The sequence below is a fragment of the Bos javanicus genome, chromosome 11 (assembly GCF_032452875.1).
Source record: "Bos javanicus breed banteng chromosome 11, ARS-OSU_banteng_1.0, whole genome shotgun sequence".
Taxonomy (NCBI): Eukaryota; Metazoa; Chordata; class Mammalia; order Artiodactyla; family Bovidae; genus Bos; species Bos javanicus.
The window spans coordinates 37833604-37848272 of record NC_083878.1 but is presented as its reverse complement, the minus strand read 5'-3'; the positions used below and the strand labels follow the sequence as shown (position 1 = coordinate 37848272).

The window sequence follows — 14669 nt, the reverse complement described above, 5'->3', positions numbered from 1 at the left end:
GGTTACTTTAGAAAATCTGATGCTTAAAGTCCACTTTTAAAAGCAGTGCAATAAAACCCAACATTTAAATGTTAGCTCATATCTTTATTAACCAATATACAATTACTTGTCTTCTGGTTTGTTGAAACAATAGGTCAGACAACATTTGCCACAATAATGTCTGTCAAAGTGACTGGCCATAAAAACTCCAGCACCACATTCATCTGAGGGACACTCCCGGCGAAGGCGACTGATTTTGCCATTCTCATCCACCTAAAAAGCAGAAACTTGCTATTAAGATAATCTTGCAACATATTCTGAAGTCTAAGTGACTCAAAATATTTATCCTTTAAATTACACGACAATGATAGTTTTTAATATTCACAAACCAAAGCATCCCAAATTCTCACCAGTAATTAGTACAACAAAGAGTTGAGTTTTTAAAGTCCAGCCATGCAAGTAATGGACAGAGTTAAGACCTGAACCCAACTGACATTAGAACCCAAAGCTTAGTTGAAATGAAGTAGCTACAGGTAATCCCCATTACATAAAGCCCAATCAAATACCGAAACAGGAAAAAAACTCCAAACTTCTTTAATAAAAAAGAGTTTGAAACCAGAAATGCAAACAAAATTATTCATCTATAGACAAAAACGTTATTTGGCCCACCTTATAGTATTTCAGAACAGCCAATTTAACCTTCTTTCTCTTATGCTTGTTCTTCTTGGGAGTGGTGTAAGACTTCTTCTTTCTTTTCTTAGCGCCACCACGAAGTCTCAACACTAGATGAAGAGTGGACTCCTGTTATTGAACAGAGAATGAAACAGGCTTTAAAAATGCCTACATTAATGCTAGTGTTCAGAGAAGAGACAACTAGTATCATGCACCTTCTAACTGGATGTCAAGCACAGCCACAGATGATGGAATGTTCGGGGGGGGGGGGGGGTTATCTGATTCTTACATAAACTGCTATAGAAAGGTTAAATAACATCATGGGATGCAATGTGCAAAAATCCAAAATGTAGGGGTCTGTAGCAGCACTTCTCAAATGCTGATGCAAGAATCACCTGGGATACTATTGCTAATTGAATGCTATTCTCCCTACTTTTGAATGCTGGTCAAAATTCCCAGTTGTAAGACATATATTTATACTTAAAGGGCTGCTTTCCTCCAAACAGACCTTTTGAATGTTGTAGTCAGACAAAGTACGTCCATCTTCCAGTTGCTTGCCAGCAAAGATCAGTCTTTGCTGGTCAGGAGGAATTCCTAATGGGAAACAAGTTGAATACATAAATTAAGTGATAGCAAATTAAGCATATCTGCTCAAGATTTACAATCCTGAATCAAGTAAATGGTACTGACAGTCATCAGTGAGTACTCACTACAGTAAAGGTGTAACTGTAAATGTTTACACATTTTAATCTCATTTATTCTTAATATAGGTTAACACAGCCACTTTACAGAAGACGCTAAGAGTGTAAATTAGCCAGCTCGTTTGAATTCACACACGTCTACTGTGTTATTCCAAAAGCATTTTCGTACAACGCGTTTCACAGCAAGTATGTCTAGGGCCTGTCTACAGATGAGTTTTTGAATCAGAAAATATCAACTTGCCTTCTTTATCCTGGATCTTGGCCTTTACATTTTCTATTGTATCCGAGGGCTCGACCTATGAGTTTTAAAACGCAAACATTGGTACCAGGGTAAAAAACTTGAAAGTTCCCCAGGAACCGAGCTGGTGGGGGCCGAAGCCTACCTAGCAAACCCGCGGACTGCGTGGCCGGGCCACACGTGCTCGCGCCCACCTACTGGAGCGCCTCCCTCCCACCGCGCGACGCCGGCTCCGGCTACCCTGTCGGAACGCCTTGAGGTGACACGCTCGGACTTCAGTCACAGAAAACGCGCCCTAGGCCGCGGCTCAGCAAACAACCCTCACTTCAAGGTCAGATTTTAGAAGCCCGGCTCACAAACGCGTTGTACGGCGGAAAGCAGCGCGCGTGCAGAAATCCGCCTCAGGCCCTCCCTCCTTCAGGCCGCGGCTTCTCCCCGGCCTGGCCCGTACCTCGAGAGTGATGGTCTTCCCCGTCAGGGTCTTCACGAAAATCTGCATCTTGGCGGCGGTTCCACCTGAGGGTGAGGAAAAGGAGGAGACGGATGAGACCCGGAGACACAGAAGGGGCGATAGCAAGTTACGGGCCAGAGCGCGGCCGCACGCACACACTCACCGCAGATGGCGGATCCGAAAGGAAGGCCGCGCGCTGGTCCAGGAGTTTTCCGGGCACTCCAGGAGGCCCCGCCTCCTAGGCGGCCACACCAAGTGCCTGAGCACTGTAGCAGCGGCTGTCCAGCCACATGCCAGACCAGGTCGTGACCTCATTTCTCCTCCCTCTAGCTTAGCTTATTTCTCACTTTATCCTTCAGAACTTTCTCGAAATAATAGTTTTAAGCAACTTAAAAATGTCTTTAAAAGACTTTCCCCCTGTAGTTGACGTGGCTAAGAGGGCCTTTAAAAGGGGGTGGAGTTAAAGGGGCTTCCTGAGGAGAAGGGAGGAAATGGCAGTGTCTTCTGGGAATTGTAGTTTGCATTGCTTTCTTTTCGGCAGGACTACTTGTCCCAAGATGCAGTTCCGCACCTCTCGGCTCCGTAGTTACTATCGCCTAGCGGTGGGTTTGGAGAAAGGGATTAAGGTGAGGAGAAAGAGGCAAGCGCAGTAATGACTTCGGGGAGATGGAAACGGGTCAGAAGTGAAGGGGAGGGAAGGTTAAGAGGCTGGAGAAGAGCAGGGGAACCAAAAGTGTCATCACCCACTAACAGAGGCGGTGAGGGGCGGAGGATCAGCGATCTACCACCAGAAGCTCCCAGGGCCTTCAAGGGAAGGGCCTTCGAGTGACCAGCTCCAGGCCACCAGAAAAATAGGTGGTGTCCTCAACCCCTTAGGCTCTCCTAGTTTGCGAAAGAGCCTGTCTAGTATGTCACTACGCAGTGTGAAAAGGTTTAGTATATTAAGTCTCAGGAGTTTTCAGATTTTCAAATGAAGTCATATGGGAAGGAAACCCGATGGAAGTTTATTTACTGCAGAATCTCCAAGTTTGGACGTTGGGAGTTGTAAAAGTCCTAAGAGGAAGTTTTTGGAGTATGTGTAGGGTGCTCTCCTGGCAAGGCAGGCGGGTCAGCGAGCTAAACCTTTGCTACGCGTTTGTGTTTAGTCGTGTCCCGACTCTGCGACCCCATATGCTAAGCCGGCCAGGGCCCTCTGTCCATGGAATTTTTCAGGTCAAAAATACTAGAATGGGTAGCCATTTCCTTCTCCAGGGGATCTTCCCACCCAGGGATCAAACCTAGGTCTCCTGCAGTGCAGGTGGTTTCTTTCCCTGCTGAGCCATTCAGCCACGAAGCTGAATCTCTGGGGTTGCCAAGCACCCCTCAAAACACAACCAAGGAAAACAGGGGCTGTCGGGGTGGGGCTGAGCTGCCGGGGAGGGGCGGTGGGGGGAGGGTGCGCAAGCAGGGGTGGGGGAGGGGGGAGGTGGAAACAAACAACAAAACTGTACATTTTTTTTAAAGTTTGTTGAAAAGAATATTGTCTTATTCTATAAAACATTTCAAACCTAGTTAGGTATTTGTAATCAAAAAAAAACATTTGCTCAGAAAGCAGCACTTAGGGCTGCCTGTCCTATATACCCTGCAGTCGGACAGGAAAAGAACTGAATATGTCACCCTTCTGATATTCTAAGGCAGCTGGACTGGCAGCTGAGTAAGGGAGAGTGATGGTGAGGTGATGCGGAGAGGGTGGGAAGTGTTCGAGGGTGCCCACTCTCCACAGCAGGCAGGAGCGGGGCAGAGGGCAAGCTTGTGACTGGGGCAGTGAAAATAAACGATTGGCTCTTATCAATCAACGCCTTTTGCCATGCGTACCCTACTAATGTCTTTATCTCTCTGCCGTTCTCTGCTTCCTCATCCCCAAATTCAGGCTTCTTAATTTTCTCTGTCCCCAGTCGTCTTCTAACCCACCTTTATTTTGCCGCCAAAGTATTCTAAAAAGTAAAAATGATTATGTCATTATGCTATTTCACCATCAAGATAAAACCCAAATTCCTTAGTGTGATAGTGAACCTCTGCCTTCCTTAGAGCCTAATCTTCCAAAGCCATTACTCGCTTTATGCTTTATTAACATTGAGCTAATTGAAGTTCCTGACATGTTTTTCCTACTTTGGCACTTCTGAGGAATCCATTTCTTCTCTCTGGTACACTCTTCATCCCATATTCTGCCAATTAATCTCCACTTTTACAGCAAAACTCCTTGAGAGTTGTTTATACTCATTGTCTCTTTAATTCTCTTCCTTCCATTGACTGAACCTACTTCTGGGGACAGGCTTTTTGTCTCCCCTCCTGTTCCAACTGAATAACTGTGGGAATAACCTCCGTGTTGCTAAATTCAATATCCATTTAATCTTCTTTGACCTGTCAGCAGCGTTTGACCCAGTGGATCATGCCTTTCCTCTTTGAAACACTTTCTTCACCTGATTGACTTCCATCTCCGTAGACCCTCTTTTCCAGGCTGTTTTGCTGCTTCCTCCTTATCTGCTAGACCTCTAAGCTTTGAAGTGCCCCTCAAGGCCCCGTCCTTGGATATCTGCTTTGCTTACATTTCCCAGATCTTTTTCCATTCTGTCTCATAACTTTTAAATATCATTTATATGCAGATGACTTATAAACCTCTTTCTCACTCAGACTACTCACTTGAACTCCAGCTTCACATACTAGCTGTCAATTCATCATTTCTAATAGGCGGGCCCAAACTCCTGATCTTATGAAATTGATCTTCCCATCTCATAGAAGGCAATTCCATCTTTTCGGCTGCTGAAGCCAGAAACTTTATGGTCCTCGTTGACTGTTCTCTCTTACCCACATCGCATCCCTCAACAAATCTTTTTGGTTTTATTTTTGACGTATGCAGCGAACACTTCTCACAGCTCTGCTGTTAGCACTGTTTCAAGCCACCATTATCTTTTGCCTGGGCTGTTGTAGTAGCTTCTCAGTAATTCTGAGTTCAACCCATGTCTTCACTGGGCAGCAAGAGCAATTCTTTGAAAATGTAAGTCAGCTGTCAGTCTTCTGCACACAGTTCTCCAGTAGCTTCCTGTCTCAGAGTTAAGCCTAAGTTCCTGTAAGCAAGGCTATCACTCCCACACCAGAATGACTGGAGGCCACAATATTTGACCTTGTTTGTTTCATCAGGATTCTTTCAAACTAGTGTTCCCACATGAAGCAAATAAAATGCTAATTAAACTTCTGTTAGAAAATGTTAAGTTAAACCATTAGATCTTATGAAACAAATGCTTCTTTAGTAAGAAAAGAGCTTTTTATTGTCTGGTGTTTGGTATTTCTATCCCAGAGGTATAGTATAGCACATGACAGTAGAATTTATTAGACCTGTTCACTCAGAGGTTGAAATATTTATTTCATGAGATCCATGAGATTTTTTTTCTGATACATTTTATTTAGATCCATATTTGACCTAATTTATGTAAAGCTTTAGATTAATTGATTTTTTTTTCTTTCAGGCTTATCAAAGTTTTGGCTTTGTTGCAAAAGCAAATCAAGACTTAAATTTTCTCTGGTGAACAGGTGTCTACATTGACGTATGTCCGTCCAGGAAATAAATAAGCATGCTGTTCTCCCTCCTATCATTAGTGGAAGTGACAAGGAATTTTTGGAAAGAATGCAAAGATACATAATTACAGAAACTGAAAGAGTGTGCTGTAATGAGGAAGGACCTGCTGATGAATATTACATCATATACCGAAACGTTTTTGATAAGGTATCGTAATGCTCTAAGACAGTGGAGTTTTTATGTGGTAGAAATGGTCCATCCTGACAATAAGATTCATACCTTAGTAACACCACTGCTTGTTTGACTACTTCTGTTTATCAGTTTTGAAAAATTTGTCCAATTTGTCAGAAAGGGATGAATGTGGGAGATGCTATGCAGGATTTATATTACTAGACAGTTAATGACTGTTTCAGTTATCATAGCTTAAGGCTATCAGTTTTAGAGCTACAATCTGTGCCTTCAAACATCATTTTGACCTTCCATCTTAAATTATTATCCAATTTGTTAGGAATTGGGCTGTAGCCAGAACCTGGTGATTCTTCATCGTTTTGGGTTGGTTTGTGGTGTCATTAAAACCTTGCTTTAAATTTGATCTGTATTACTGAATTGAGACCCCTCGTAGATTAGCGGTCCAGATAGGCACAGTAAACAAGCAGTTGGTACACGCATGCTCAGTTGCTTCAGTCGTGTCCAACTCTTGGTGACCCTGTGGACTGTATCCCGACAGGCTGCTCTGTCTACAGAATCATCCTGGCAAGAATACTGGAGTGGGTTGCCATTTCCTCCTCCAGGGGGTCTTCCAGACCTGAAAAACAGAGGTCAGAAAATGCTGCAGTTTTAGCTAACATTTGCTTTTGCTTTTTAAGATTTTAGAAAAACCATCTTTTCTTTATAAACGATTGCAATATGGCCACGGATCCTCATTTTTTTAACCTCACTTTTTCTTTTTCACCTGTCTTTGAAGATGCCCTTACAGTAAAATAAGTGAAATTAGCATCCTTTCCTCCTTACCTGGAAGAAATAATTACTTATGTTAAGACTTCTGTAAACTATTTGTCTCTGAGTTAAAAAGCCATAGGCAAGATAGAAGAATTCTGTTTTGTTTAATTTTTAAGCATTATACACTGAGTCTTATTTCTCCTCTAAAAAAAACTAAAGGAAAAGTGAGCATAAAGTAGTCATAGATACCTAAAAGTGGAATTAAGAAAATTGACGCCTATCCACTGGGCTTCCCCAATAGCTCAGTTGGTAAAGAATCTGCTTGCGATGCAGGAGACCCTGGTTAGATTCCTGGGTTGGGAAGATTGGTTGGGGGATAGGCTACCTAATCCAGTATTCCTGGGCTTCCCTTGTGGCTCAGCTGGTAAAGAATCTGCCTGCAATGTGGGAGACCTGGGTCCTGGGTTCAATCCCTAGGCTGGGAAGATTCTGTGGAGAAGAGAAAGGCTACCCACTCCAGTATTTTGGCCTGGAGAATCCATGGACTGTATAGTCCATGGGGTCACAAAGATTCGGACACAACTGAGTGAATTTTACCTCACTTTACTTCACTTGCATATCCATAAAAGTATAAACTGGAAAAATGAGTCTTTTCTTCCTTTAAAGTCATGTAGAAAATCTGTCTTTAAGAACTGGTACGTTGGCAGGTTAGCTTCATTTTATAAGTTGTCATGGTCAATGAAATTGTTTTGGTGTTTTAGTCATTAAGGAATATATTAGGTGAATGTTTATAGGTAGCGTATTGAATAGGTTTTATAAATATCAGAAATCATGCTGAGACTGTACTTGTGTGAAATCAGCAAAGGAAAGTTATAACTGTAGCATACTTATTTTTGCATATACAAATGCTAACACTTGTCACAAGTTTTCACACATGAAGAGCTCTCTGCTTTAAATTAGTATAGTTATGGTGAAGTCATTTTGGAGGAGGTGTTGGTAAATTTAATTCCTAGAAAAAAGACAGGAGATTAAATAAAAGATGATTTCTGTATCTTTAGTCCTTTTCTCCCTACCCCCCAAGATTTCCATTCGAACTATTTGTACATTATACAGTTATACATTGTACATTGTGAAGAATCCTATTCTTCAAAACTAAGAGGGGATCTGAAATAGAAATCCTGTGGTACTTAGAGAAACCTTTCTTCTAGCTTCTCAATAAAATAATCTGCCTTTCCATTTTCATGTTATTCTAGCACATTTGGTTGTTAATAAACTATTAAGGTAGGAGAAGGCAATGGCAACCCACTCCAGCACTCTTGCCTGGAAAATCCCATGGACGGAGGAGCCTGGTGGGCCACAGTCCATGGGGTCGCAACAGAGTTGGACACGACTGAGCGACTTAGCAAACTATTAATGTCTGCCTTCTCTAATCTTCCCTGTCTTTTGGAAGGGTCCTAGTTTGGCAAAAGGTGAAAGTACCAACTTATATCTCTGAGTGCTTAGCGCCAGAGAACAAGTACCAAATTCTGTTTAAAATCAGAGGTAGAGGATTCAGCCTAGAGAACCATGCCTGAATCAAGGCAAGGAGACCTGAGGCTTGTGTAACAAGAATTAAGGGTAGGTTGCAGAGAGAGCCGAGGACTTAATAAGCAAAGAAGATCAAGGCTAGGAAGAGTGAGTTTCAGGAGATATGGGTGAATTATAGAGACAGCCGGACTCTGCAAAGTGGCCTTTTGTGTTCTCGTCGTGTTTTGTGCAAATAGTGTATGTCCCGTGAGTAGGAGCTTAGGTGGAATGAGTGCCATTCCTTTTATTCCTCATAGTTCTGTACCTGGGGAATACGGCTATGTTTTGGAGGAGTTAAGGGAAGCCTTAATATGGAGACTGAAACTTGAATGCCTAAAGGTCAGGAAGGTCATATGAGAGTTCAGTGTATTGGCTTTAAGAGAATAAGGAATCATGGGGACTGTGGTAAAATGAAGAATCCAATTTAAAGCTCCAGCTGACTACTGCCATTAAAGGAATGGGAGTTCCATGCTGGTAGATTGTTCAGAGTTTTCAGAAGAAGCTAAAAATATGGGCTTTGGGTGAAATTTCCTAAATTTTAAAATATTTTGCTGGCCAACCAAAACTATTCTACCTGTAGCATACCAGTTTGCCTGCTTTACTCTAATGCATTTTCTGTGCAGTCTTAAAAATTCATGAGTGTCTTTCTGAAATCTGTTTATCCTAGTAAACCCATGGGAGCTGATCATGATGTTACAACAAGTCCATTTTCTATCCATTAACATATCTGAGTTGTCTTGGATTGTTGCAGCACATCATAGAGGCTTGTGGAGTGGAGGATAGCAGGGAACAGTGAAGTGTTTAGTTTGAAAGACCACAAATTAATTGTCTCCATTTTATTGAAAATTGCTGGGCAGCAGTCTTGATTTTGGTGGATAGGTAGTTTGGTCATGCCAGAAAGATGACCAGTATCTTCCACTCACAAATCCTCTTCTGGTGCTTGGTGTTGATCGGTTATCTCCTTATACCATTTTTTTTTTTTTTTTTTTTGCCATACCACTCTTGCGATCTCAGTTTCCCTACCCAGAAGTGAACCTGGGCCACAGCAGTGAAAGCACAAGTCCTAACCACTGGGCCAATGGGGAACTCCCCTTCTTATACCATTTCTTGATAGACCAGATGTCTTTCTGCATTATTTTTTTCTAGGTATTTTCTAGCTATAGTGGAGTATACTATAGACTATATATGTAGCAGGGGTAGAAAGCATAATTGTATCTTTCAGAGGAAATTGTGGATTGGTCACATTTATTCCTTATATCACTTGACACCTGAAATTCTCATGAGTTGGCAACCATACATTATTTTTAATGTTTTTGTTTTTTAACTTCTTTAAAGTGTTTCTTAGTTATGATTGCTTTTTCATTTGGCTAATGCCTACACAAGGTTAACCAGAGAAAAAGAAAAAGTAAAAAACCAATAAGCAGAGTATACAATGAAGTCAGGTCCTTCTCATTTTAGAACCTACTTACCCTTTCTTTCTGTATAGTTTTCTTCTTTCCTCCTCTGTAGGTTTCTATTTTCTTCCATTATTGTTCCAGAGATATGTACATAAACGTCATTTTAAACCATGAATATAAGATGTGAAGGGTTTTCTACAATTGTACTTGACATCTTGGGGATAGAAATGCAGTTTGGTAATTGAGATTATTGATCAACAAGAGCAGATGGGTTAGAAAAACAGGGAGAAGAAAGGAGTCTAGGATTTTAAGGTCTGAATGAAGTCAGAGACTAGATTTGGAGATAGTGAGGGATGATATGTAATTGTATTTAAGAGATCCAGAGTTGGGATAGTTAGACCTGGTATTGGTTTTAACTGACTTAATATAACATATGTGTTAATTCCTGAGTAGAGCAAAAAATGTTTTTTTCTCAAGCTCACAGAATTGTAATGATTCACAAAGATCATATATTCAGTAATCATGAACTGTCTTTAATATCCAGGCATATTGCATATAAGTGCAAGCTCAAATTTGTAAAATTTTAGATTTCTAATTGCCCATCATTTCATTAAACAAAATTATAATGCTATTTGCAAGGTTTTTGATCTATAGTCTTCTAGAAAAAAATTCAGTACCATAATCAGAAAAAAATCATGTTTCAGGTAATAGAATATGTCACTGCATACAAATCCATTCTTACTTCAATAAAGAAAGAATACGACACATTTATTGAGACAATAAAGAAAGGCCAAAGAACTGCATTTTATCTTCATGGAAAACTTAAAGTTTTGGCAGGAGAGCCCACAGCATTGGTATATCACAAGAAAAGAATAGCCCAACTTCAGGCAAAGTAAGTATATTCGTAAGTAGCCCAAAAGGTGATAATTGCTACTTGGTTTATTAACTAGCCATTGTAACTGTAACTAGTGATTCTTAGTCATCTTCAACTTTGATTTTATTTTAAAGCCATGTTTTTATGTTACCCTTCCTATTGAAATTACTCTATTTTTACTTGAAAAATAATACTAATTCAGTTTGGGAAATTTATAATATCTCTTAGGATAATTGGAGGCACATTGTAGTATCGTAAAATGAAGGATGCAGATAATTGCTCCAGGTAATTTCTTGCATGGAAGGTTTAATGGTACAATTTCATGATTACCATCTGAAATAGAGCACTTAATCTTGTGATGCAAAAAAAGTAAGTAACCTACTGGGAGATGATAAAACTCTCACTCTTTTTGAACAGTCTCAGATTTTCAGTGTTCCATTTGGTAATTGATGGGTAAATTGTTCTTAGAGATAATTTCAAGTCAACCAGGAAAATTATGTGAAATTTGACCTCCATTTTTGGTAATGTAGCTGGCTAGAGGTTGGGATCACTTCTTGTTGGGAGAAAATGCTACATAAATAGTAAAAAAAAAAATTTTTTTTTTGAAAGGGACAGGAGGCGGATAAGATAGTAACAGAAATATTAGGGCAAAATCAGAAGACAAAACATAGAGGAGCACTAAAGCTTCTTTGGAATCAAGATTGCCGGGAGAAATATCAATCACCTCAGATATGCAGATAACACCACCCTTATGGAAGAAAGTGAAGAGGAACTAAAAAGCCTCTTGATGAAAGTGAAAGAAGAGAGTGAAAAAGTTGGCTTAAAGCTCAACATTCAGAAAACGAAGATCATGGCATCTGGTCCCATCACTTCATGGGAAATAGATGGGGAAACAGTGGAAACAGTGTCAGACTTTATTTTTTGGGCTCCAAAATCACTGCAGATGGTGACTGCAGCCATGAAATTAAAAGACGCTTACTCCTTGGAAGGAAAGTTATGACCAACCTAGATAGCATATTGAAAAGCAGAGACATTACTTTGCCAACAAACATCCGTCTAGTCAAGGCTATGGTTTTTCCAGTGGTCATGGGTGGGTGTGAGAGTTGGACTGTGAAGAAGGCTGAGTGCCAAAGAATTGATGCTTTTGAACTGTGGTGTTGGAGAAGACTCTTGAGAGTCCCTTGGACTGCAAGGAGATCCAACCAGTCCATCCTAAAGGAGATCAGTCCTGGGTGTTCATTGGAAGGACTGATGCTGAAGCTAAAACTCCAATACTTTGGCCACCTCATGTGAAGAGTTGACTCATTGGAAAAGACCCTGATGCTGGGAGGGATTGGGGGCAGGAGGAGAAGGGGACGACAGAGGATGAGATGGCTGGATGGCATCACCGACTCGATGGACGTTAGTTTGAGTTAACTCCGGGAGATGGTGATGGACAGGGAGGCCTGGCGTGCTGTGATTCATGGGGTCGCAAAGAGTCGGACACAACTGAGCGACTGAACTGAACTGAATAATATTGGACTTCTGGGTTCCAGAACTATGAAAGAACAGATTTCTGTTGTTTTAACCCACCAAGTTTGTGGTATTTTGTTGTAGCAGCCACAGGAAACTAATAGGATTACTTAACAAAAATGATGTTTAAATTGCAAATGTAGTTTTCAACTAAAGGGAATGGACTTAGTACTTTGTGGCCAGATTATTCTATTTAACATTTACAAATTTCCAGTAAGGTCACAAATCATAGTCAGTATAAGATTTTATTGATGCTTTGAAAGAGAATGGTTTCTCACTTATGAGGTTAGTTAACTTCTTAGCCATTGTTTTGTAAACTTTCACCCACATTCATGGTACAAAATGATAATTAGCCAAATTAAAGTAATAATTTAACCTGTTTTACTTTGAGTGATATGATTAAATAATTAGTTGAAAGAAACATATTAAAAAAGCCTTTCTGATTTTCAGGATGGGACTTATTGAAAATAATTCCTCAAAGATTCAATTGCAGATAAATGAAATGAAACAAGTCAGGGCAAAGTATGACACAAAAGAAGAACAATATTGTACTTTCTGCAAAGATCCTTTGAAACCTATTCCAGGTACAGAATTTTGTTTAAAATATTTGTGAGAAATTCCAGTTGTTTCCTTAGCATGTGGGATCTTCCCAGACCAGGGATCAAAACCTGTGTCCCCTACATTACCTAGAAGATTCTTAACCATTGGACCAGCAGCGAAGTCCCTTCATTAAGTCTTCAGTGATGATTTGTTTAAAACTTCCAGCCATTTAGAAATGTATGCTAATGTTCAGTAATCTACAAGTTCATACTGCCATCTCTTAATTATTTCTTAACATAGTCAACCATCTGACCTATTTTATTAATACTAAGACTTGCTCTTTGAACACAAGCATCCCACACTGCTTGTGTGGGACACTGCTTGTCTTGTTTGATTTTTTCCCTTTCCCTTAGGCATGACTCTCCAAGAATCTGTCAATTTAGATGCTCTCACTAAATACTTGAAACATCTTGAAGGTAAATACGCAGAAATGGAAGAACTTATGTCCAAAAAATATGTACCTATTCAGAGGAAGGCAGATTTAGATGAGGAAATGACTGTGGTATTAGAACGGCGAGATTCAACTGAAAATCTGAACAATGAATTACAGTTTAGGTATGAAAGTTGCATCTATGTTTTAAAAGTTTGAAGCTTTTATTTGATTTTAATATTCCACTGTTTGATTTTAGGTTCAGTATGTCATTAACGTTTTTTTATCTTTATAGTCATCAAAAACTGCAGGTTATTTCACAGGCACTTACTTTGTGGGTAAAATCTGATATGAGCAGATCATTTCAAGACTTCGTGGAGAACATTCAGAAAAGTAAAGATTTACACGGTAGATGATTTGTATTTTTTAAGTATCATATATAATGGAAAACATTTTGTTTCCCCTTAGGCTGAGTTTTAAAAATTTGAAAATGTACTTACTTTTGTTAGGGATCTGTTACCCTATGGGCTTCTTCCTTCAGCAGTTGGCAGATAATCTGTAAAGAGTAAACTCGGTTAGCCAGGGAGAGAATACCTGAAAATAAGGAAGCAAGAGATGGAGAGGCCATTCTGTTTAGGAAGAGGCTGGTACTATTAGAACTATAGCATTAGATTGTTGGTATTAAACATTTGTGTTTGTTGTTTTTATTGATTGATAACCTTAAATATCATCTGATGATGCTGTTAATATTTACAGATAAACAAGGCATTGTTGAAGAACTACTTGAAGAAGACCCAAGCAAGGCAAAAGAAGCTGAAATTTTGCTGTACTTCATTGAAAGGCAAGTATTTTAAAAGCTTTGATCTTCCTTAAGCTATTATAGCATTTATTTAATATTTGCTTAAATGCTTACTCAATATTTAGCATTTTTAGCATCTTTTTGAAATATTAGCATCTTTTTGAGCTGTAGTCTCTAGCTTTTGTATTTTTTAATAGCTACTCTAGTAGACAAATTAGAAAATAAACTAGAATTTTTAGAATATAGATTCTTTATGAAAATAAATACCAGATTGATGGTCTCAGAGATTTTATGGAAGATATAGCTAGACTATAGTGTTAAGTTTTACTTATATTTTTCTTGTTTTCCCTAACCATTGACCTGATCTTACAGAATGTTTTTGAGGACATCTCCTTTTATTTGTTTATTTATTTTGGCCTGTGTTAGTTAGGTGTTTGTTGCTGTGCGTGGGCTTTCTCTAGTTGCAGAGAGCTGGGGTTACTCTTCGTTGTGATACACGGGCTTCTCATTCCCACGGCGTCTCTTGTTGTGCAGCAGAGGCTCTAGGGCACTTGGGCTTTGAGCACTGGCACTTCAGCAGTTGTGGTATGTTGGCCTAGGTGGCCCTCGACATGTTTGATCCTCCTAGATCAGGGATCGAATTCATGTCCCCTACGTTGGCAGGTGGATTCTTAACCACTGGACCACCAGGGAAGCCCAGGAACATCTTCCTGAATCAGATTATCCAAGCCAGTTTAGTCCTTCTTTTCCTCATTTGTATCCTATGACATATTAGGAAGGCATATCTCTCTCTAATATGTATTAAATTATTATATAGTGTATGCTACTGCTGCTAAGTCGCTTCAGCCGTGTCCGACTCTGCGACCCCGTAGACGGCAGCCCACTAGGCTCCTCTGTCCCTGGGATTCTCCAGGCAAGAATACTGGAGTGGGTTGCCATTTCCTTCTCCAATGCATGAAAGTAAAGAGTGAAAGTGAAGTCGCTCAGTCGTGTCCGACTCTTAGTGACTCCATGGACT

The 14669-nt window shown here is 40.1% G+C and overlaps 2 protein-coding genes across 5 annotated transcripts in view; one reads left to right on the top strand and one right to left on the bottom strand.

The window, feature by feature from the left end:
• Nucleotides 1–69: 69 nt before the first annotated feature.
• On the bottom strand, nucleotides 70–2267 carry RPS27A (ribosomal protein S27a). Its single transcript, XM_061432406.1, has 6 exons — nucleotides 2205–2267; nucleotides 2042–2106; nucleotides 1594–1648; nucleotides 1160–1245; nucleotides 649–780; nucleotides 70–252 (listed from the first exon to the last, which is right to left on the bottom strand). The coding sequence occupies exons 2-6, from the start codon at nucleotides 2087–2089 to the stop codon at nucleotides 103–105; spliced, it is 471 nt and encodes a 156-aa protein (XP_061288390.1). The 5' UTR covers nucleotides 2090–2106; nucleotides 2205–2267; the 3' UTR covers nucleotides 70–102.
• A 293-nt stretch (nucleotides 2268–2560) lies between these two features.
• CLHC1 (clathrin heavy chain linker domain containing 1) overlaps nucleotides 2561–14669 on the top strand; it is a 34555-nt gene continuing 22446 nt past the window's right edge. The window contains exons 1-7 of one of the 4 annotated variants that reach the window (XM_061432401.1): nucleotides 2561–2667; nucleotides 5609–5801; nucleotides 10201–10388; nucleotides 12333–12466; nucleotides 12836–13037; nucleotides 13148–13260; nucleotides 13609–13693. In XM_061432401.1, coding sequence (XP_061288385.1) covers nucleotides 5625–5801; nucleotides 10201–10388; nucleotides 12333–12466; nucleotides 12836–13037; nucleotides 13148–13260; nucleotides 13609–13693 — 899 coding nt within the window. In that variant the 5' untranslated portion in view covers nucleotides 2561–2667; nucleotides 5609–5624. Of the gene's footprint in view, nucleotides 2668–5544; nucleotides 5802–10200; nucleotides 10389–12332; nucleotides 12467–12835; nucleotides 13038–13147; nucleotides 13261–13608; nucleotides 13694–14669 lie in introns of all 4 variants that reach the window. The other 3 variants (XM_061432400.1, XM_061432403.1, XM_061432402.1) reach the window with 3 other exon arrangements.